Source organism: Scleropages formosus, chromosome 7 (genome assembly GCF_900964775.1).
Source record: "Scleropages formosus chromosome 7, fSclFor1.1, whole genome shotgun sequence".
In the NCBI taxonomy this organism is placed as follows: Eukaryota; Metazoa; Chordata; class Actinopteri; order Osteoglossiformes; family Osteoglossidae; genus Scleropages; species Scleropages formosus.
The window spans coordinates 760874-783809 of NC_041812.1; the positions used below are offsets into that span (position 1 = coordinate 760874).

General features: G+C 51.0%; 1 protein-coding gene across 6 annotated transcripts in view; it reads left to right on the plus strand.

Moving 5' to 3' along the window:
- Nucleotides 1-22936, plus strand: part of LOC108934017 (microtubule-associated protein 4-like) — a 62042-nt gene that overhangs the window by 14824 nt on the left and 24282 nt on the right. For 4 of the 6 annotated variants that reach the window (XM_029253814.1, XM_029253817.1, XM_029253818.1 and 1 more), the window contains exons 3-7: nt 3231-3341; nt 3751-3819; nt 4595-4774; nt 8165-9421; nt 9909-9911. In XM_029253814.1, the coding sequence (XP_029109647.1) occupies nt 3231-3341; nt 3751-3819; nt 4595-4774; nt 8165-9421; nt 9909-9911 (1620 nt within the window). Of the gene's footprint in view, nt 1-3230; nt 3342-3750; nt 3820-4594; nt 4775-8164; nt 9422-9908; nt 9912-19247; nt 20444-22936 lie in introns of those variants that run through there. The other 2 variants (XM_029253815.1, XM_029253819.1) reach the window with 2 other exon arrangements.

Below are 22936 nucleotides of genomic sequence, written 5' to 3' on the forward strand. Positions count from 1 at the left end.
TCAGCTTCCCCGGCGCAGCAACCACGTCTGAAGTCACGGGGATAAGAGACGCAAAGCGCCATGATGCTCGATAAAGAGCGGCACAAAAAAGCGCTCCTGCGTTTCCATTTTCCATGGAGACTCGTGCAACGGTGAGCAGTAAATGTTCCAGTCGCGCTCAGAGGTGTTCGGTATTCACCGTATTCGTACTTCTCTGCTTCTCAGACGGAGTGTTTGAGCGCCAAGTTTTCCCCTGCAGTCGTTGGCGTTTCGATGGGCAGTTCAAGGACCCACACGTGTGTGGCAGCTGTCTGGGTCCAGTGCACAATTGGTTACGGTACCGCTTTTTGAGTGACCGAGCTGTTAGGTGGGATGTTCTGCAGAGCTGTGCAGACGTTCGGAAGCGAGAATAAAAACGTTCCGTCCTCTTCCAGAACGTTCTCTGCGCTCCGCTCCGGTCGGCTGCAAGGGGCCTAGTTTCGCCGCAGTATAATGAGAGAGCTGTACACTTCTATGCTGAAGAGGCCGAGGCAGCGGAGACCCCAGGAGCTGCAGACGCCTCGCTGTGCTTGTCTGCCCCCCCTTCCCCCCCAGGCATTGTGTTCTAACTGTATTTGCTATAACTTATGTCACAATTGTGAGAATCATTTTTCTCCCCTTATGTGCAGAAACGCCTTTAAGAGGAACTGACTCAGTGTTTCTTCGCTGGATATGTGGCACATAGAATAAAGTCAAATACAGTAAAAAATGTGGTGAAGTAAATTCAAATACAGTGTGGACTTTAAAAATAAAGAACAGCAGATATGAGGAAAACAAACACAGCAGAAAGTAGGTAATGAAGCAACAAGTGGCACAGCAGTCCAAGGTCCCGGGTTTGAATGCCTACCCCAGCTGTAGTACTGCAGTTACCCTGAATTACTCCAGTAAAAGTCACTTAGTGTACAAATGCAGCTTTGTTACTTGGACAGAGGTGTCTGAGTAGTCTGAATAAGAGGTTTGGAACGTCACATTTTGTGAGGACAGTTCAATGTGTGTGTGCGTGTGTGTGTGTGTGTGTTTGCATCAGTGTAAGGAGTTATGCTCAGGTGTGGCAGCGCCCCCCGGTGGCCGTCCTGTACGATGTCCGGGCTCCAGGCTCCAGGCTCCAGGCTCCAGGCTAAGGTCACGGAGAAGCAGCCCTCCTACCAGCCAAGCTCCCCACCGGGTGACAAGTCCCAGATTGTCCCTCACCCAGGGCAAGATGAGCCAAAAGAGAAGGGCCACTGGCGCCGGCTCGCCACCGCCATCTGTCCGCCCCCCCTCTCCCCCCATGCCCCTCCGTGTCCCTGGCTCCAGATCGCTCGCGGACGGGCCTGGCGGCTCATTCGCGTCTCTCATTCCCATCTTGATGAGGGGTTAGAGAGACGTTGCGGAGGCCAAAGGGCCCGAAGGGAGCAGTGTATGGAGTACTCACATGAATACAAATAGTAAAATTGCGGTCATAACTTCTCTCAGAAAGTGTCCTTTATTGAAGGGTTGTACTTTCTTAGCCCAGTAAACCCACGGTGTACGGTTTCTTGTCTTGATTATGCACTTGATTATGATTATGAGCAGAATGCGTGGGGAGTAGGAGGAGAGTGGGAGGGGAATGGGAGAAGGAATGGAGTAGGAGATATTTGGGAAGGAAGTGAGAGGAGGAAGGGAGTGGGAGGGGACAAGACATGTCCACTCCATAACCTTGACTTTTCACGCAGTTCTGCCCTCTTCACCCATGGTGGCATCTCCTCCCTCTGTAGGTGGGGGCCTTCACGGGTGATGCGACTGAGACTTTGCCTCCTGTGTTTTTCCTTTGAAATAATTCCGCTGATATCTAAAGGATTCCGACTTTCAGACGGACCGTACTTGTTCTCACCCCCCCCAGGGCACGGTGTCCGTTCCCTCTGGATCTCAGGGAAGAGCTGAGAACATTGAAGGTATAAATTCATTCAGTTCTAAGAGAACCTTTCTCAGCACCTGTAATGAGACACTGGTACACCTCCATGGATCAGCAGTGTTTGCTGGCACTCGAGGACCTCTAGCTGATACACTCGTGTGTGTGTGTGTGTGTGTGTGTGTGTGTGTGTGTGTGTGTGTGTGTGTGTGTGGTCCCAGCGAGAACTCTCTGCCCTCCGGTTTTATTTCAGCACCTTGGACAAGGACACAAGAAACTTTTCGGGATCAATCAGGAAGTAGAAGAAGAGGAGGTTGTTTCAGCACGGCCTTGAACCAGTGTGGTCCACCCATAGTGTACCAGGTGTACCATGGTCATTCACAGTGCTGACCATCCTTTCTGCTTGACCGCCTGGGCTTGAACAGCAGGGCCTCTACGGCACAGTGTGTTCTCATATTTTACCACATTCCTTCTGTGGTGAAAATACGACTTGGCCAAATACAAAATATGAACTTATAGCAGCTAATATAAGTGAATTTTGTGGATTGTTGGTTATTGTCACTTTATGTGGAAAAGTAGCATTCTACTGTGGCAAATGTGAACTTTTTTGAGTTGAAGACGAATGTGTTGCGAGGGGGGGGGCGCGGTGGCGCGGTGGCGCAGTGGGTTGGGCCGCAGTCCTGCTCTCCGGTGGGTCTGGGGTTCGAGTCCCGCTTGGGGTGCCTTGCGACGGACTGGCGTCCCGTCCTGGGTGTGTCCCCTTCCCCCTCTGGCCTTACGCCCTGTGTTACCGGGTAGGCTCCGGTTCCCCGTGACCCCGTATGGGACAAGCGGTTCTGATAATGTGTGTGTGTGTGTGTGTGTGTGTTGCGAGGGTCGCTTAGTGGTGGTTAGGGTTACATTATGGTTATGGTTAAGTTTAGGGTTAGGGTTGTTCCTTGCACCATCTAAACAGTGGCTTCAGTCATAGGTTTGAATCTCACTTCATCTGTGGAGTTTCCACATCCTCTCTGTGTTCATATGGGTTTCCTCTCACTGCTGCAGTTTTAGATTGTGATGATTCTACATTGCCTGTAGTGTGTGTGTGTGTGTGTGTGTGTGTGTGTGTGTGTGTGTGTGTGTGTGTGTGTGTGTGAGACTGCCATGTGCTACGACTGTCATCCCAACTAGGGCTTTACCTGCTTCACATCTAAAGCTTTTGAGATGGAGTCTGGACCTCTGCAGCTCTTCATTGAGCTCAGCTTTTTAATCAGTATACAAACGGATGGATGGATGGATGGATGGATGGATGGATGAATGAATGAATGAATGATAAGTCTTGACCTGTGTCCCTTCATGGTAGATCCTGTGGTGATGCCAGGTGGACAGACAGCAGGGCAGTACCAGCAGCCACAGGGCGACATGTGGACCCATCCCATGGAACAGCAGATCTGGACCGGGGACTTGCTGTCAGGTGAGACCTCAGAGTGCAAACCGCCGCTGCGGTCCGGCGTCAGTCTGCTCCCGTGCGTCCCGGTCGTGGTCCCGGTCCAATTGGCAGCGCAGTTCTCGCATCAGCTGTGCTTCTCCAGGATCTTCATCTCCGTCCTGGCGTCTCCAGCTATTTATTGTGTTTCCCCCCCAGACCGATGGCCCATCAGCCTTAGGTATTCATGCTGTACTTTAACCGCCAGGGAACTTGTGCCAGTTCTTTGCGCGATGATCCATTCTCAGCCCGTTCTCCAGCTGAACCATGTGGCAGAGAAGTCCGAACAGGACAATTTGCACCATGAGGTTCTCATCTGTTTTTAATTCTCTCCAGTTAGATGTGCTCTGCGTGCGGCTCACCTTTTGTATTCTCTAACTTGTGTTTCCATTGCCAGGGATCCCACCTCCCGACGCCGATCCGTGGGGGTCCCTGCCGTCAGCCCCCCACACGGACACTTTCACAGGTGAGGTGCGAAATGCCGACCTCATCACTGCCGAGTTTGGGGTCTTCTGTTCACAGTCATCCTGACGGTGGAGAACGAGCAGATCGGTGTTTCGTCTCAGTGAGCGCAGTCAGTTGCTGGGCTTTTCTTCCTGCTCTTTGCCTGCATTCTGCCGTAACGGCGCTGTCGCTGAGATCACTCGTGTGTTTGAGTGTGTTTTCTACTGTTTCTAGGTGGTGCTTTTCAGGGAGGATGTTGCTCGGCAGTGTGGAGGAACTGTAGGGAGCAGCATCTTCGGCCTCCGTGTCTCTGTTTGCGTTTAGCATTTAATTAAATAGATACTGAAAGAATAAGTTCTCCTCGATCTGTTTTAGCATGTTGAAGTTGACTCAGCCTGCACAGATTCTGCATTTACTCCTCTTTCTGCATGTCTCCTTAGCCTTACTTTTTAGTTGAAAAACATTGAAGTATTGTTTTTTACTTTCATTGACACTGTTTTTCGCCAGTAAACTAAATAAAAATTATTTAGGTAATGAAAAGATACACTTTGTGAGATGGGTTTCTTAAAGTGACATCTAGATGGTAAAACATGGGAAAGTGCTTCTTTCCTACTTGAATGAAGAAGTCTGTCAGGAATCAAGTGCACAGAAAGTGCCAGTGTGTCCCGTTCACGTCGACGTTTGAATTAAAGCGGTGCACGTGTGTGTGTGTGTGTGTGTGTGTGTGTGTGTGTGTGTGTGTGTGTGTGCGTGCATCTGTGCGCGCGCCACACAGTAATCAGTTTGTGGGATTTCAGGATTGTCTCAGACTGGGATGCCGATGAATATGGATGTGGGCGTAGCCCCCCTTCCGACAGCAAAGCCCCCCAGCATGCCCGAACCTCAGAAGGCGAACCCGCCGCTCGCCCCCGAACCCCCAGATCAGCCCCAGATGCCGAACCAGGCCAGAGAGCAGAACGCGCAGGACAGCACGGCGGGTAAGGAGAGGCAGCGCTCCGATCTGCAGCGGTGGCCCTGCGGGCGCCGACCGCCGTGTCCGTTCTTTCAGTCTGCTGCAGAAAGCTTCCGTCGATGCGCTTCCGTCGGGTTAATGGTTACAGTGTTCGTCATTTCCAGTGTCTCTAAAGAACTTAACGTGCCGCAATGACCCTAAATCAGTGCTGTTAGCGAGAGCACGCAAGAAAATACTTTGGAGCGGAAGGCGTAGTTTTACGACAGCAGCAAGGAGCCGAGCAGCCCTCTGAGCCACAGCGGTTTTAGGTGTCGAACCCCTAGTGTGGCTCTAGCCACGAGGTTGATTCCAGAAGATTAGGGATGACAGTAGGAAGCTCCTGCTGGGCTCGTCTCACTTCGAAGTCAAATTGAAACCCAATTTGTACTGAAAGGCCCTTGGGCCGATTCTGAGGTCGAGCCACCAGGGGGCGCTGCATCGAAAGTCCCCCGCGCTTGAGCTGTTAACAGCTCGTGTGCCGCACTGCCTGTCTTTCTGTGTGACGAGACGCTCATAGATCACCCGAGTCAGACCGTGATTCTTTGCAGTTCATTTTTTACGCATCTTTGAGATGGGAAAATCAATGGTCTGAGAAAACTGTGATTCTCCTGTAAAAAGTCTGGAATTTTTCCAAGACCACGAGTGAGGGACCGGCTGCGGATTCCTTTCTGACCGTCTCCAGACAGTCATCAAGCCTGCGGGTGTGAAGCATTGTGAAAACAAGGGTCTGTCCACACGGAGCAGGTTTTCCCCATCCCTGCAGCAGCTCCTCCTGTGACTGTCCCGTTTTGTTCTGGAAGTTTATTTTGGGTTTTTTATTTTTAGTTCCAGCAGTTGCTGCATTAAGGGGACCACCATCTCTAAGACATTCTGAATGAATGGAAGGCGCTCAGTCCCCACAAATATGGAATTGTGGCAGGTCTACTGACATGTCTGTTACCCAGCATGCCCTTTTTAGCGCTCGCTGTGCTTTTGCTATGAGCAGAGCAGTTATGCATCGACATTGCGACAGGAAGTGAAATGTGGAGCGAAGGTGCTGCAGTGGAACGCAGTGAGCAGAAATGGTGCAGTGACTCCCTGGCAGTGTGGGATGGGCTCTTGCCGGGAGGGTCCAGCCCAGGTCTAGAGTGACCAGGTGAACGACTATGAGTCACAGAATGGTTACGTGACTCGACTCAGGAAGTAAAGCCCTCCACACTTCAGAGCTACTCAGTGTGTCTGGAGCCCTGGGGTGTAAAAGGAGCTTGAGGGAAGGAACAAAGGTGGGTCAGTGAGTAGCTGGCAGGGTAGTAGCTGCAGCTGCCGATTGCTGGGAGGAGTCCGGTTCAATTCCCAGCACCTGCTGCAGTTCCTTAATCCAGGTGCGTTCCCAGGAGCAGAAGGTGAGAGTCAAACCCAGGCCCTTTGAGTGCAAGGAGGCAGCTCTGCCCACTTTAATTCAAATTACTAATGAGAATTGTAGCCCTCGTGCCTCATGATGGTTGGCGTCACTGTCTGAAGGTCCACAATGCATTGTGTGGGGAGCAGCCAGTGATGGAACGTGCTGGTGTTCCAGTGAAAGACACGTCTTCAGGTGCTACATTGGGGCTTATGGGCCATTGTCAGACCCGATTCTCTCTGCCCTGTTAAGTGTGCAGTGCACATAGAGTCCAATTCCTTTGGGGTCTTTCAACGCCCAGCAGTCACGGCCAAACCTCCGGTCCATTTCCAAAGTCCCAGGTGTCCGGTCTCCTTCCCCAGAGACTGTTAACCGCACTCCGTCCGACACGGTGACCCTGCAGCAGATGCGACACAGACGCAGCACATGAAGCTCCCGCTGTTTGTGTTGGACAGCCCTGTATGAAGGACGCCGGGAGGGGGTCCGATTCCAGCAGCCAAATTAGAGGCGCCGGCCGAAGCCAAGGGGCCCCGCCGCAGACCGGGAGGTCCACATTGTATAAGGAGGTCTCGCTCCAGGGCGCTCAGAGCGCCACGACATGGCGCCACCCTCAGTGGCCGATCTGTTCCGCATTGCAGACTCCCAAAGTGCAGGAGAGAGCCGCGGCGAACCTAAATAGGCCGCTTTTGCCCCAGTTTCTCGCTCGCTCTCTGGCGCCGTGCCGCAGCACTATGGGACTGTCATGTGTTTCACTTCTTGCCTTTATCCCCTGGAATATTCTCCACGAAGATCTGTCAGCGTTGTCTTTCCGGCACAGTGGAAGATTTATTCTGCTGCTAATGGACTGACAACATTTACAAAAAATACATCAACACATGTGCTGTGGGACTGTTTTCCTGCTGCTGCTACAAAGTCAATTTCACAATGTTTTTATATTCGCCCATCCTTCACTTGTCGGGGCTCCCATGTTGTCTTGCACTGAACGTAATTTAGTTTCAGTACAGAGTTAAATGAATCTTTCTTTCCATGACTCTTCATTCCACGTTGCTGTGTTGAAAGACTGGCGAAGCGCTCACTGGCGATGGGAGTCGTGCTGTCGGGAGTTGATTGCCTGTACGGGATTGATCGCAACCGTGTGTTTGTGCCGTCCGTGGCGTCTCGATCTGGATCGCACACAGCGCATTTAGGGTATTGCAGGTTTTGTGTGTGTGTGTGTGTGTGCGTGTGTGTGCGTGCGCATTCCAGAGAGCTATCTGCTCCTTTCTCACCTGTGACCTTCAGGGTCCTTGGCCAGCCGCAGCTCCATTTTTGACTCGTCATTTCTCCACACGTGCTCACCCGCATAGCGCTGCCACACAAAGCCGTGTCACCAGGTCCTGGAATGGAGACATACCATGATGCCCTGGGCCGTCGCATTCGGCGGCTGGAGACGGCTGCTCGTTGTGTCCGTTCCCACTGGTTTTTCCCGCTCGTTCAGAGAGCGAACGCAGAACTGTCTTCACCGTGTGTTCTTGTCCATCGTTGAGCTGCTCTGTCCTTACACACCAAAGTCTCCGTCAGGAGCGTCATCAGTTTTCACTTGGTTTCCAAAGTCATACATGTGGACTTTGTGATGAAATGTTTCCATTATTTGTTACATAGTTTCAGCTCAATTCAGTGTAAAAATCTGTGTTGTTTTTTTTAGCCAAAACTGTTTTCAGGAGTTTTCAGGGGTCCTTAGCCTTCTCCATATTCGTTCAGGGTCCGTGGCCTAGAAAAAGTCGAGAACATTTCTCCCAGCAAAAGGTGAAGCTGAAACGTGGCTAATATGCCAATGTGGAAAAAGCACGACGTGAAAAGCAGATGATCATGTTAACAAGACACCTTTTGCGTATTTTAATTCAAAGGTGTTTGACATCTTAGTCTTTCCACTCAGGCTGAAATGTTTCACTTTTATGGTTTGTACCTGGTGCTCAGATGTGGCTCGAATGTAACTCTCTTTCCATCTCTGTACATGAGCGCACCTGGGGGGCCCCTGGGTGGAGGAGGGTGGTCCACCGGCCGACGTGCCCTTTGGTCCCGGCTCCTCCGCTGTGTTCGGCCTCCCGAGCCCCCGGCGGCAGATGACCTCGCCCAAGGAGGACTGCGAGGGGGATGTGTCTGACAGGAAGCAGCAGAGGAAGAAGAAGAAGAAGAGGCCCAAAGAGGAGCCATATGACTTCATAGAGGACCGGGGTCCCCTGGAGGCACTCGGTGCTGGGGATGAGCACATCTTTCCAAGTGACATTCCGAATCCGTACAGAGACGTGGGATGGCATGGCGAGGAGGGTGGCCGAGGGGTGGCCAGGGGCAAGAAGAGCAAAATCAGGAAAAAGATCCCAGAGGAATGGAGTACCTTACAGGAGTCCCCCGTGCCATCTGCAACCGCTGAACCTCAGGAGCGTCCCGAAGACTTGCTCACTGGCCTGGGCCCGCAGCCTATGGAGAACAGCAGCCCTGGCACAGTGGGCCCAGTACTCAGTACCACGTTGAGCCCAGAGGAAGGACTCAAAGCCTTGTCCCATGTTGACATGTCCGTTTCTGAACAGTTCCTCATAGACGATGATGCCATTAGCAAGGAATTTTCCTTCCTGCCCTCAGATCCTGTGACCCCTGACATCCCTCCCTCACCAATGAAAGACTTTCCCTGTCTCATCCCTGCAAGTTCTCAGCCTGGGAATGAACCCATACGGAACACCTCAAACGCCAGCTCACCGAAAGGGTCTCTGATGAGCAACAGCGCTGTCCCCTCCTGCCCACCGCCTCCTAAAGAGCCCTCAGTATCCGCTGCAATGGCCCCAGCTCCCACGGAGGAAAAAAACCTTCCTCTGTACACATGCGTGACACCTAATGATGATGCCACCCATACGAGCACCAAAGATGCTTCTTCCTCCCCCGCTGAGGTTGCTCTGTCTCCCGAAGCTGAGCCCTACGTGTTGCCATGTGCCCCAGCGCCCCTTTCCTCTAGTGTCACGGCTCGTTGTTGGTCTAACCGAAGCGAAGAACATCACGTGAGCACCTCGCCACCCCAACTCACCACTTCTGTGAGGAGCCCCACCTGTCGAATGCCTCCAGCGGCCAGCCCCCTTGTCTCCTCTACCAGTCCCATCCCCCCAGGTAGCTCAGGCCTGAACCCTGCGGCGCCGCCATTTTTCCCCAGCTTCATGGAGTACCAGACACCCCAGCTGCAAGGCTGGAGTGAGGAGCAGGTGCAGGCGGGGCCGTCCACACTGGAAGGTTGGTCCGAGCTCACGGCATGGCTGTGTGGAGGTGCTCTGGGCTGCCACCCCGACCTTCCAGTCCCTCTCACTAACTGTGTGCTGCTCTGAATCTTTCTCGGGCTGAGCGTTGTGGGTCTAGGCTCCCTTTCTTGGGCTTCGGCATGATTGGAACTTCCTTGCTGTGCTTCCCACAATGCACCTCTGGCTCTCAGTGGCATTGGGCGTACTGATACGAAATAGGGTTTATCGAATCAACCGACCCCAGTTTGATTTGTCCTTCTCAGCTCCTCTTTATTTCTAACATTCTTGCTCTTTCTGTCATAACACTGCAGCCCCCCCCGCCGCTGCCCCCTCGTCTGCCGCACTTTTCTTTGTTTGTTTGTTTGTCAGGTGAACTTTGCCTTCAGGGTGAGATGCAATGAAAGTAATTTCTCTCGTTTCATGGCCTGCTGCCGGCTCGCTGCGCACACGTCTCCTGGCGATGGCTGGCTGTCCTCGGGAAGTAGGTAAGTCCCTCGATTCTGGTCGCCGAGCCTTTTCTGTGTCCTCGGCAGGGGGGCCGAGCCACTCCCTCTGGGGAGACACCCTAAGGTGGGGGGTGTGCACAAAGAGCGAGGCAGCGTTGCACTTTCAGTGCTCAAGAAGAAGAACATGAGCTGTGAAATGATGACGATGATGATGACCATTTTAACGCTGAGCCTGTGTGTTGGTGGCTAAAAGAAAAGCTTTTTCCCGGCGTTTCTGCTCATTTCCGCTCGCATCCTTCGTCCTGGGAATGTCAAGACGTCCTTGTTTTGACAGCTTTCTGAAGCATAGCATAAAGGTCAGCTGGAGCAGCCCCTTGTATCTGGGGGATGTGTGATCGCCTCCCACTTTCTCAGTCGCGATCTTTGCTTGTCTTCCAGCCTCTCCAACTGTGCTTTTCACTCTGTTTTTGCAGCATAGTTCAGGGTTCGGAGGACCTTAATCTCCATCCTTTAGCAGGCGGCCACCTATTTATAGATGACTTTGCACAAGTGGCAGCGCGAGTGCATCTGTGTGTCCCGCGTCTCTCCCTCTGCACCTCTTGCTCACCGCAGCACTTCCTACGGCTAATGTAATATTGATGGGTGACGCACTATCCGTTGTTACATAAAGGTGAGCAGTGCCTCCCTTTCTGTATCGGGGGTCTGTGCTGGAGGGGTCCCGTAGTCACTCTGGGCTGAAGTCTGAAGGGCGTCGCTCAGCATGCCACCGGTTCACCGTGGTACCCTTCACCAGCCGACCGGACGAGCATCACAACGCAGAACAGAGCCGTCACTCCACTTTCTTGGGGACATTTCTGTTTGGTGGGGGAGGAGAGTGTGTAGTTACTCCTCCATTGTAGTAGTTTGCACTTAAATTTATTCACTTTCTGACACGTCACAAAGCAACTTTAAGTGTTAAACTACTTACAATCACCTGTTTACCTATGTATACAGCTGGATAATTTTTCTGGAGCAATTTAGAGTAAGTGCCTTGCTCAAGGATACTGCAGCCGGAGGTGGAAAGTGAACCTGTGACCTTTGGGTCCGAAGGCATCGACTCTATTCACTACACTACCATCTGACCCAGTACTCATCCTCTTTGTCCTTTATTCTGGTAAACAGCCATGATGTGCATTTGACTGCCAGGGATCATCAAGAGGACCAGGTGGCAGAAACATGGTGTGTGGAGCAGTGAGTCTGGAGGAGAGGCGCTGAGGTCAGATGTGTAGAACAGAGGTTTGAAGTTTGAGGAAGATGCAGTGAGGCAATGAGATGAGCCGTTGCGATGAGGCAATGAGGAGATGAGATGAGTCCAGGTGTCTGTGGGACGGGTCATCACACCGCTGTCTGGAGCGTCTGCAGGAGAAGAGGCGAGAAGAGGTAGGTGTTTGGTGGGACGAGAGACACTGAGAGCCGCTTACCTGTAGGAGAGGCGACAAAGTCAGGTGTGAATGAGGCTGTGAATGTGGAGGAGATACAAAGAGGTCGACTGTGTGCAGGACGGGAGGAGAGAACCTGGCTTTATAGGCTCCCCAATGGCGGTCTGTGGTGGTCTCAAGGGACCCCCCTCCCCCAGCTGTCTGGTCCGTGGCTATAAATAGAGGCCCTCAGACGGCCTTGGAGGCCTCTCCCACAGCACGAATGCAGTCCTCCCGCCATACTGCTCCTTTTTCCTTCTTTTTATAGGGAAATCGTTGCATGAGGTCATATCACCAATGGTTTGCTCTGCCTCTATGTTGAGTAAAAACAGTTTACGGTCACTTCCTGCTGCCCACGGTCCTCCAGTAATCACTGCTGGGCATTTAGCAGTCCATCGCATCGCAGTCCAGTTCGCCGCTGAGTCTCTGTGCATTGACAGTAATGTCTTGAGACAATGAAAACCACAGTACTGGCCGCAGGGCACATTATTGTTAGGCAGCCGGGGGGTTATTGTGTGGTTATCGATTGTAACAGGATTTCTAATGGCAATAGATACGCAGCGATGGACGTAGGTAATAATGGTGCTGCGCAACGGGACTGAAGGTCAGTTCTCCTTCAAGTGGTGGATGGAGACCTTCAGTCAGTTTGCCTCGGGTGGTGGGGAATGATGGGGGTTGGGAGTGGGCCTGTCTGGTTTCCATGGTAACTAAGCTGCTAATGTTGCCTTGACAACAAGGACAGCTGCTGATGAGAATGTAGGATGAGAGCAGGACGGGCTTGTACACGGCTTATCGCGCACGTAGAACCAGAAAGGAAACGCGCCAGCACACAGATGTGTCATCCGTTCACAGGTACACACCAATTCAGTAACGCATTCCGGAAGCATCCCGCAAATAGAAAAACTACACGTTGTTTCAAAAGTATCAGTTATAACGCCGAGTGGCGCAGTCATTCACCGGTAGCTTTGTTAACGACTTGGGCTTTTACCTCCAAGGTTGAAACCCTCACTGCTGCTATAGTACCCAGGATCGAGGTCCTTAAAGTAACCGGTACAATACCTGCTACTTTGAATGGGCTGTAAAAATGTGAGGCGCTTTGGAGAAATGTCAATTAATCTAAATTCTAGGCTCACAAATTTGGTAATTACACCCCACAGTTAGTCATGCAGTCAGTATTTCATAATTATGCTGTATCACTTAATATGGAATATCAGGAGGCCTGTCTAATTTTTCTGTTCATAAGGTCCCCTGTTGTCAGAGATATTATCAATGATCACTTTATTATTTTGTTCATGTTATTCATTCATTGTATCATTTATGTTGTGAATGTTTCCAAAACACCTTTTAATGTTAATCTACTTACAATTATTTACCCATTTATACAGCTGCGTAATTTTACTGGAGCAATTCAGGGTAAGTACCTTGCTCAAGGGTACTACAGCCAGAGGTGGGGAACCTACAGTCTGTGAGTCTAAAGGCAGCAGCTCTATCCACTACGCTACCAGTTGTCCCCACGTTATTTCTGAGACACACTGCGCTTTGTGTACGTTGGCTCAGATTGTGAGAAATATGGCAGTTTCAGCCCAGATTTGTTCTGAAGAAATTGCATTAATAATGAACTTCCTTCGAAAGAAAGGAACCCGAAAATAGAAATGATGAAGCTGGACCTTCATAATGATGTGTAACAGTGTATCACAGTTGTTCAGTACCTGTTCAACGCTCGACCATTAGCTCGACTTAGTGGGTGGTAATGACAGCGTGAGACATGACAGCGCCACTCGTGTTTTATCGGAGCTTCGGTGAGGCGAAGGTTGAGTCTTCTTTCCGACAGACCAACTGTCCACATCTGTGACTTCTCAGTGGACAAGATATGTCCTGGTAGCTGACACGTGCTTTGATTGAAAATAAATGTGACGTTGGCAGACTCCGGGGTCTGGGGGAAACGCATAAATATTGAAAAGAAATCATCTGAGAAGTAGGGCACTTGAGAGGCAACACCACTAATGTGAAACGCTCGAAGTGTGTGCGAGCAGTACGTCCACCGCTCTCGTGACGAGATGGTTGCGTGAACATCTCCGGTTGTTGCTTTTTGAAGAGGCCTGATTTTGTCGTCCCGTAAGGGTACCTGCCTTGTGGCCGAGCATGAGACAAACACGGTAGAAGTACAAAGTTCACGCTCGCGCACGAAAAAGAGGCACGAGAAAGAGGCCAATAAGCAGCAGAGCTCCGAACGGCAGGTCCAGCAAACAACGTCAAACCAATATTTTATTGCTCTCCTTCTGTTGTGATGAAAAAAATTGCTGTTGTGAGTCGTGCTACGGACTCTCTTGGCACTTGAGCAAAGTGAGGGAATGCTTTACCTCCTTCGGGCCGCAATGACAACTGAAGAGATGGCAACGTTTCGCGGGAGTGTTACTGTAGCGCTCGAAAACAGGACCCTGCTGGTAGTAAGTCGCAATTTTTCCACCTTCAAGTAGCAATTAGCTTTGGAAGAACTTGTCTGCTACACAACGTGTTCGTTCTCTGCATTCACTTGGGCAAACTTTTGTTGTGCACCCTGTCTCATACGTAATTGAAGCGAATTCCCGCCGGTGGGAGCGGGCTGCTAGGTCAGCGGAGGTCTTCCTGCCCCATCTCAGGTGCTGCTGCTGAAGGTGAAGGCAATGCTCATTCAGTTCATCACCCTAGACGTGTTCCATCGCTGAGGAGAATTCCTTCCGGAGGCAAAACAGCTGGAAGAAACAGTAGGTCTCTGCTTGCTTGCAGTTTTGAGCTGCCTCCTCACTACCAAAGTCATTGAGTAACGTGGCCTCTTTCTATTCTGTTTTCTGGAATCTTCCTTCTGCCGTTCCAGTGAGAAGGAAACCAGCATCAGTCTTGTATTCAATTGGTAACTCTTTTGGCAAAGGGGCATTATGATGTTATATGATGATTAGTGTATTATTATTACGTTAACATTAAAGAAAATGGTCTCGGCTTCTTGTGTCACATATACTTCTGCTCTGTGTTTAGTGAAAACATCCGTTTTATCTCCTGTGCTACTTGTTCCTGCTCAAAGCTGCTTTGGCCAGTTCCTCTCGTAATTGCTGTCACACTCATTCTTGTAAACCGTTAGATCACTTGACGTGTTTCTTTCCCTCCGCAGAGTCAGTGATTCATTGACAAAATCAAGTTATTTTTGATATTCTCACAGATGAGCCCACTCACTGTCTCTCTCACTCACTCAGACTGGTCATTAATACCATGGATTAAGTTTCCTTATTTTACCGGGTTTACAAGTTTTAAATAAGGCTGATCGAATTTGGTGCAGCCGACACAGCGGTGGACTGCCCACCGTCTGCGTTAAAGACGATGCTATATTTGTCTTCACGTAACCCAGTTTCCTCGCCTGCGTAGCTCCGGACATGAGGAAGGGAAACAGTCGTTAAGCAGTGTGCGGAAAAGCTGGGCTGGACCAGCCAAACTCGAGCGTTAAGGCAAAGTAATGAAGAAGATGTGTCTGTAGTGGTGTCAGGCGCTTCTAGAAGAATTGCACGGAATTGGAAACGACAGCAGACCAAGTGACATTTAAATCGACAGCTTGTGAATCGCAGAGCTGGGCCTCATGGGCAGCTTGTTGTTCCTCTGCAATTCGGGGCCGTGTGGAACACTTGATCGACTCTCTCAGTAAACCCTAAAGGAGGAAACGCGGAATCCGTGAGCTCTGTCCCTGTGGTCCCTCGGCAGTCGCCACGTTTGCACTAGGAAAGAAGGCGAAAGCCGACGCACTGCTGCCCGTCACTTTCTTCACCTTCACCTTCTCTCATTCTCCTTGGAGCACAAGCGTCCTCAGATAGCGGTTATCTGTGGTTTCTGTGTAGCAGCCTTACCAGACATGACCGATAGAGTTCCCATCAGGCAGTTTTCAGGGTAACGAACGACCACAACTGTGGTGAAACCCACAGATTCTGCACTCCTGCTGTGCTGTTGGTACAAGACCAACCCCCTCAGTTTGCCTTTGGGAAACGGAAGTTGCCGTTTGCTCCGGACATCGTTCCGTTTCGCTCTCGGTAAACTTGTGCTGTGGGCCGTCCTTAAAAACTTGTTTGCAATTCCCGAGGTTTTTGTCTCTGAAGGTCAAATAAAATGTGAGGCAAAAATGTACCATGTTCAGAATTCAGAATTACGATGCCTACACGGTGAGAAGACTGTAGAGAATGGATTTGAATATTGCAACATTCTTGCCTGGTGTGTGCGTGTGTGTGTGTGTCTGTGAGTGAGACCAATCCTCATTGCATGTAAATGTTGTAAAGCAATGACAATACTTGTTCTATTTTGTTATATATTAACAGGAGAACTGTTAGGTTTGATCGGTGTAGATGTTTGCTTGGAAACATAGTACAGGTCTACACATCTTGCGGGAATCCAAGCCCTCTGGGCACATTTCTCATAATATTTTCCTCTCCTCTTTCTTTTTGTTCTTCTTTCACTTTTCCCATCTTGCACTTGTCATTCTTCGAACCTTTCTTTTTACTCCTTGCTTTACCATAACTATACAGCCCCTAATCATAGCAGCCGCTGTCACAGGGAGCCTGTTTCCATGGAAATGGGAGGCTGTTGCCCTGGAGATGTAAGGAATCGGAGCAGCCAAGGAAACGATGGGGTGTGACACAAGACCAGAAATAGAAACACGATAGACCCCCCCACCACCCAACCCCCCATGCAGCGGCAGCAGCAGCAGCAACTATTTTTCTGTAGTGTTCTAAACAGCGGCATCTCCACTGAAGCAATGATCCGTTCCACCCATCGCAACAACGAGGAGTCCTCCTTTTGTCCAGCCATAGCGCAGTTATAGACACTGCCTTATAAAGCACGCGCCAGTGTTACACTTCTTGTTCCGATTATATGATGAGTAACGTTACACTCCATTCACAGCGTTGCCTTGAGTTACATCACTGATGGCTTCGCTGTACTTTCACACAAGCCAGTCTTCACACAGCATGCTGGAGGCTTCCACTGAAAACAAACAAACCCTCATCCGCTGATGAATGGCTGGAATTATACCCAAAATAAGAGTGCTTTATCTGTACTTCAAGGCTCACCCACGATTTTTCTCAGCGGACCCTGAAATTCCCCCATCAAGTGTTTCTTTTCTAATTTCACTGTCTCCGTCAAACAGTAGTAGACACTGGTCCCTTCGCCGTTCCGTACAGCGGACGAGTGACGCGTTTCACTCGTTTATCATTTGGCCCATAAAACAAAGACATTATCTGAGCGTTGAGAGAAAATAAAGACTTGAAATGAGCCGCATCTTTTTTTACTCTCACGTTACTATTTTTGGCTCCAGATTTGTTTCGCTTTGCGAGTGTCCTTTGTTTAAGGTTTGAGCCAATGGCTGCTCCTCGTGTGCCGTACTTCTTTATGCGCTGTAAAGCCAAAGCAAACAACTCAGTGTTCTTCACTAAAGCTTGTTTGGGAAAGGAAAGGACTGCATTGTGATGGTGACCGTGGACTGAGAACTCAAGTGCCGCATCGGTGCTCGTACTCTCTGGGTCACACTTCTGCATCGGGTTTTGGAGCTTCGCCACTTTAGAGCATCAAGGCACTTTGGCTCATTTTTAACCTGAACAGGCACATGCTGTCATTCGCAACAGGAGGAGTTCACCAGATCCTGAAGATGCATACTGAGGATTGATTCTACACATCATCCAATTATTCATGGTCTATGAAAATATAGACCATGGTATATCTATAATGATATATATAGACTATGACATATAGACCTGACATGATATATAGACTATGATATATCTCATCCGCAGTCCCTCATTCCCTTCGCACCTCTTTCTGAATGAAAAGAATCAATCGATTGCTGTGTATAGTGGGTTCAGAACAATGAAACACTAGCTGGAATTTAACAGAGTAGTCTGACTGGTGGCTGCCGTAATTGGTTTGGTTTGGTTTTACCGTGTTATCACCTTGCTTACTGTAATCAACTTGACATCCTGCCTTGCACTCTGAGGATGTAGGTTCGAATCCTATGTTCTGCTGCAGTGCGCTTGATAGAAATACTTACCCTGAATTGCTCCAGTTGAAATGTCCTTCTGAATGAATGGGCGAAGTATTATACATAGCTTGGAGAAAAGTGTGTGTGTGTGTGTGAGGAGAATGTGGGCCGAGCCGCGTACACCGACCAGTTTGCTGGGTGGACCATTATGTAATGTGCTCTCATTAAAGTTTGAGGAAGTTTTTTTTTGTCTGAGGCTCTTTGCATGTGCTGGTGAGAAAATGGCGAGTCAGCAGCCCCCCGTTGCTGTGTCTGCCCCATAGCGTGCATACACACGCACGCACACGTGCACACACACACACACACACACACACACACAGAGTGGATGACAGGGAGGAGCGCCTGGCTTATGTAACTGGGGCCACAGCAATGAATGAGAAGAGAGGACAAGAGGCCCAGTTTGGGAGCACAGCACTGTTGGAAACACTAGCCCCCCCCCCCAAAGTGCTTGCTTTAATCCAAGGGAACCAAACTGAGTGGTGCAGCAGATTCTGTTTTACACACATTGTTCATATTCTTCTATATTATGTAATGAGAGGTTTGAATGTCAGGTGACACAGTTGGACAGGTATCTGGACTTGTGCAACAGCAGCGGTTGGTGCTCATTAAAATCTGTGAAGAACTTCTGCACCATTTGTGTGTCTTTCCCCACGGTTGCGGAGACTCCTTCTCCGAGGTGTGCGGCGGCGCAAGGACCAATAGCAGGTGCCGACAGCAGTGAAGCCGGAAGCAGGAAGCACTCGGGGTTCAGATCTTTGGGCTCCTTGAGCTCAGAGTTGCCGTTTGCCTACATGAGGTTCATGTGCGGTCACAGAGATGGAGAGGACAGTGAGCAGGTGCTCCGATTTGGCTTCATTTAAAGTGATGCACTGCTTGTGCCGCAATGATCTTCATGATGAATTACAGTCTGCTGAGCCTTTGGCGATGTGTTCCAGCCAAACGGCCTTCCTTGAAATGAGCTTTTAAGGCACCTCCGTGCTGCCCTCACACGCATTTTTCATCTCGTTGTAAGATGTACTATAGTACTCTAGTACGGCTTCATTGTACCTTTCTGAGCTGGAAGTGCCGCTCCTTTGCATGAACGGCAGCGCGACCGGGGTGACATCCCGCTGCTCTGCGTGGGGCGGTAGCCACAAACACCGGCACCCAGAGCCTAGTACCGCACAGCCGGGGTACCGGGCAGCTGCAGGCACACAGCTGTGGGAGTGAAGTGCCGGAGCGAGATGGGGGCACTGAAGGTCGGGAGGAGTAAAGAGCGGGAGGAGCACGATGAGACGCCTTGGATTCCGAGTTGTGGCTGGAGAAGGAAGCACGCTTGCAGGATAAACGGATACTTTGCTGGAGCGCGATCGTGCTTAGAAACATACCTGTGGACTGAGAACAGTTCCCTGGGTCGACGCAAAGCGCAGAGCTGCGTGTGTGTGTGTGTGTGTGTGTGTGTGTGTGTGGGTGTGTGTGTGTGTGTGTGTGTGTGTGTTTTGCTGTGACAAACTGCTCTTCCGTTGTTAAAAAAAGACTGACCTGAGAAACCAACCCTGGGTCTCCATAAGCATGGTAAAGGGGGCTTGGGGCAAAAGAAAGAGGGGAAAGTGAGAGTGAGCGAGAAAAAACAACAAAGAGGAGGAGGGGGGCTGCTGCTCTCTGCCATTGGAGGAGAGGCCTCTCGGCACTAGCCAATAGGGACCTGCCGTGGAGTCATGTGACCAGAGGCAGCGCTCGCCTGTGATGTCAGGAAGAGGGAGAATAAGCAGCGCGTCGAGCTCAGCCTCATTGCTCCTCCCGGCCGGCTCGGAGCGGACAGGCTCGACGAGAAGCTCGCCACGTTTGTGTGAGTGAACGCGGACACGCACGCACGCGCACACAGGCAAACGGCAGAAGAAGCACCTCACCTGCTCTGTGAAAGAAGGGGGGACGGCAGAATATATCATCAGGCCGGAAACGAGAGAGGCCAGCCGGTAGCGGGTGCGAGAGAGAAAGGGGCCGAAGGATGTCTTCTTTCTCCAAGCAGCAGTCGGCCGATCCCTTCTCGGAGTACAGTGAGCTCTGCAAGGTGTCTTCCGTGCAGGAGTCGCAAGGCCCGCAGGGCTGGGCTTGGCAGCACGGGGAGATCGGGCCTCCCCGCAGCCTGGCCGGACCCCCCCGCGTGCCCGGGCTCACCGATGAGGACAAGCTGTGCTTCTTTGACGGACCGGCAGGAGTCGGTGTGGAGCCCGACCTCAAAGTGCCGGGAAGGGCCGCGGGAGGCGTGTCCCTGGGCAGCGCCGGCGAGAGCCCCGAAAGCCCCCTTTCCTCCTCCCCCTCGCCCTGCAGTAAGTCTCCTGCCTCCCCTGGAAAACTGGGTGCCTCACCCAGCTACAAGAACAGTGCGGCGACGGCGCCAACCAATGGTTCGCCCTCGCGCCACTCGGGCGGTTCAGTGTCGCCCGACCTGCACAAGCCAGCTGACATTAGCGTGTGGAACCCCTCCTTCGGCGGGGCGCCAGAGTTCAGCCCGAAGCCCGGCGCTCAGGCACCGCCCAACTACTGTGTCATCGGCATCGTCAATGACAACTACCTGGACGGTGGCGATGACGTCTCGGGAGCGTCTTCGGAGGAGAGCGAGGACGAGGTGGCGCCAACCCTGATGGGCCGTGCCGATCAGCAGCGCAAGGCAATGAGGCGCGCCATGTCTGAGTGCTCCCACCTGTCGGTGCCGGCTAGCCTGGAGCTCCCGGACAAGTACCCCGACAAGTACGGGGCGCTGGACGAGCTGCCCTCACCGGGGGGTGGACCACGGCATCCTCTCTCCTCCATGAAGCGCTCGTTGACCGTGTCCGACGAGCAGCCGCCCACACCGCCGCCCACGTTGTCTACGGCCGGCGTCACCAGGAATGACCTGAGGCAGGAAGCAGAGCCGAGTCCCAAGCGGGCGCCGTTCCCACCGCTGCCGAAGGGCGGCGGGAATTTCGCACTCGAGGCACTTGATGTCTCGCAGCCCGAGAAGGACCAGGGCATAATGCTGCTGGTGCCCATCGGTGGCCAAGCCTTCAACACCACCGGTGTCACCAACGGCAAAAATGCCGTGGAGGGTAGGTGATGTCACCAGCGGCCACCTTGCCCAGCCCCATCACCCACCGGTCACTGTCTGACAACAACCTCTACTTCATCGCACACGTTTTGTGTAGATAGTTTGGTGAAGATCTGTTCAGCAAATGTGCATTTTCTGTTGGTTTATTCCGGAATAAGAGAGTTGCCGTGTTACAAAGGGGGCAAACAGGTGGAGGGGCAGGAAGCACAGGTGCTAAGAGGGGAAGATGTGAACCCGGGTACCAGGCAGAAGCGTGTGCGTGTGTATTGTTTGTGTTCTTGATTTGTTGCTGTTGCGATGGTGAGATGCAAATGGAGGAGAAAGTGTCCACACTGTTAAGGAGGAAGGGCAGTGTGCAACCGCCCCCCTCTCCCCCCATTCACCACACCTTCTTCACTTCCCTGGACTCCATCAGCGATGACCCACATTGGATTTCTCTCTTCGGTCTGACTGATGGAAAACACAGCGAGTGGTTTTCAATGAACGAGAGCGCTCGTCCCGTGGACGTGATTTTGACCTCCTCTTGTAGTGTCGAGTTCACTGGGAATGTGCAGCTTATTGTACCTTTTTTTTACCTCGTCTCATAGGGAGCGGGAGCAGCCTGGAGTGGCGGAGACGTTGAAGGCAGTGTGCATCGCTTGTTTTTCCTGGCAAGGTCATTCAAAGACACCGTGGTGGCGGTGTGTTCTCGCAGAGGGGGAGCGGTGCACAAATACTTATTATGATAATGATATGTGGGGTCTGACGCTGTGCCCTTCCCTTCTGAAGGCAACACGGTAGTCAGTGCTGCTCCCTTCAGGTTTCAGGGTTTTATGCTCAAATCCCATTACTGCTCTAATACCCCTTAGCTAGGTACTTACCGTGAATTGTGCCAGTAAAGAGCGCCAAGGTGTATAAAGGGGTAAATCGCGGTAAGTGACCTTAGAGGAAAAAATGTGTCAGTGTCCAGCCTTTGTCAGCTTTTCACGTGCTGTCTTCAGGCATTTGGACATTGAGTCATTGACATTTCTTTGCCTAAGTGAATGTGCTATGCATTGTTGAGAGGGAAAAACACAGTGTGTTTGAGTTGTGGCCCTAAACTCCACCAGTACTGAGGCAGCTGGTCACTCATACTCAGGGCGCTTTCTAAAGGGGGACATGAGTGCAGGGCTGTGTCCCATATTGGAAATCCAGTCTACTGTCTACCGGCTGCGACTCTGTTTTTGATTTTGGCATTTCTGTAGCAATGTCCGCAGTGTCATATTTTTGAAACCTGGATTTTGTATTCATCATTTTTTGTGTGCAGCCCCTCTTTCCAGTGACCCCCACTGATGACCGGTCAGTGTAGACACAGTATATGTTCTCACACTGACCGACCACCAGCTGACTGTGAGATGCACAGAATGAATCTTTGAATCTTTACTCTATGGTCACAAGAAGAAGCTTCTGTGACGACTGTGTGTATGTGCGTGTGTGTGTGTCTCTGTCTGTGTGTCTGTGTGTAGCTGTAAGCTTTTATTTTTTAATTTACCGGTAAAGCCGATGCCTCACTGCTCCTGAGCTTCTTGCTTTGGTGTAGATTTGAATGCTGCTCAGGGTGGGTGGAGTTTACATCCTATCATTGTTTGTAGCCCAGGCATGAAAGACAACAGTGGTAAACCACATTTATACCCTTCCGTACCAAGAAAAACACACTAGCAGTCGCTGTGAGTCATTTTCCACTCAACGGCACTTGCCTTTCCTTTACCATACCTGGAAGTTTTCATTGAAATGGTGAAAACCAAAACCAGGACAATTGCCCCATTAAATCAAGTGGACAATGATACAAGCAGCAATAGTGCCCAACAAAGTTCATGGAAGCCGAACAAACATTAAATAGGCAACGGTGTTCTTCCTCCAAATTCTTCTGCCTTCTCTCTGTTACTCTCAGACAAGCTGCCTTATGTAACTATCTCAATTGTCTCTTCAATCTGGGGCAGCTAGTCTTCCTTCTCTGTGAGATTTGCCCCGTGCCATGGTTCCATGTCTCGCTCGCGCATGAAGGCCCTGGTGTCCACAAGGGAGTTGGGTGTTACTGCTGGGCTCTTCATGGTCTTGCTATTACCAGCGGTGTCGGCACAGCAACGCTAGATTAGGCAACCGCACCACTGAACAGCTGACGTGAGCTATGGGGAGATGCTTCGCTACAGTGGCGTAACCGTTGGGATGTCGTTTTGTCGATTCGAGCGAACGGCACAGTTGGCGTTATTGTGGGGAGAGGATCGTTCAGCAGCATCACACAGCAACGGCAGTGTTAGGTGAGGTCAGAACAGGCTGTGCTGTTCTCATTTGCCTACAGGATGTTCATGTAATTGATGTAAAGTTGGTAATTGATGGAGATATATTTAATAGTTCAACCATGCTGCTTCTTGAAAACTCAAGTTCCTGTAGGAAGCACATGGCTCATGTTAATTTTCAGAGACATGCTAACCAGCAGACCAGACAAGGGAGTCTTCGTAAGCTTAGCACACTAACC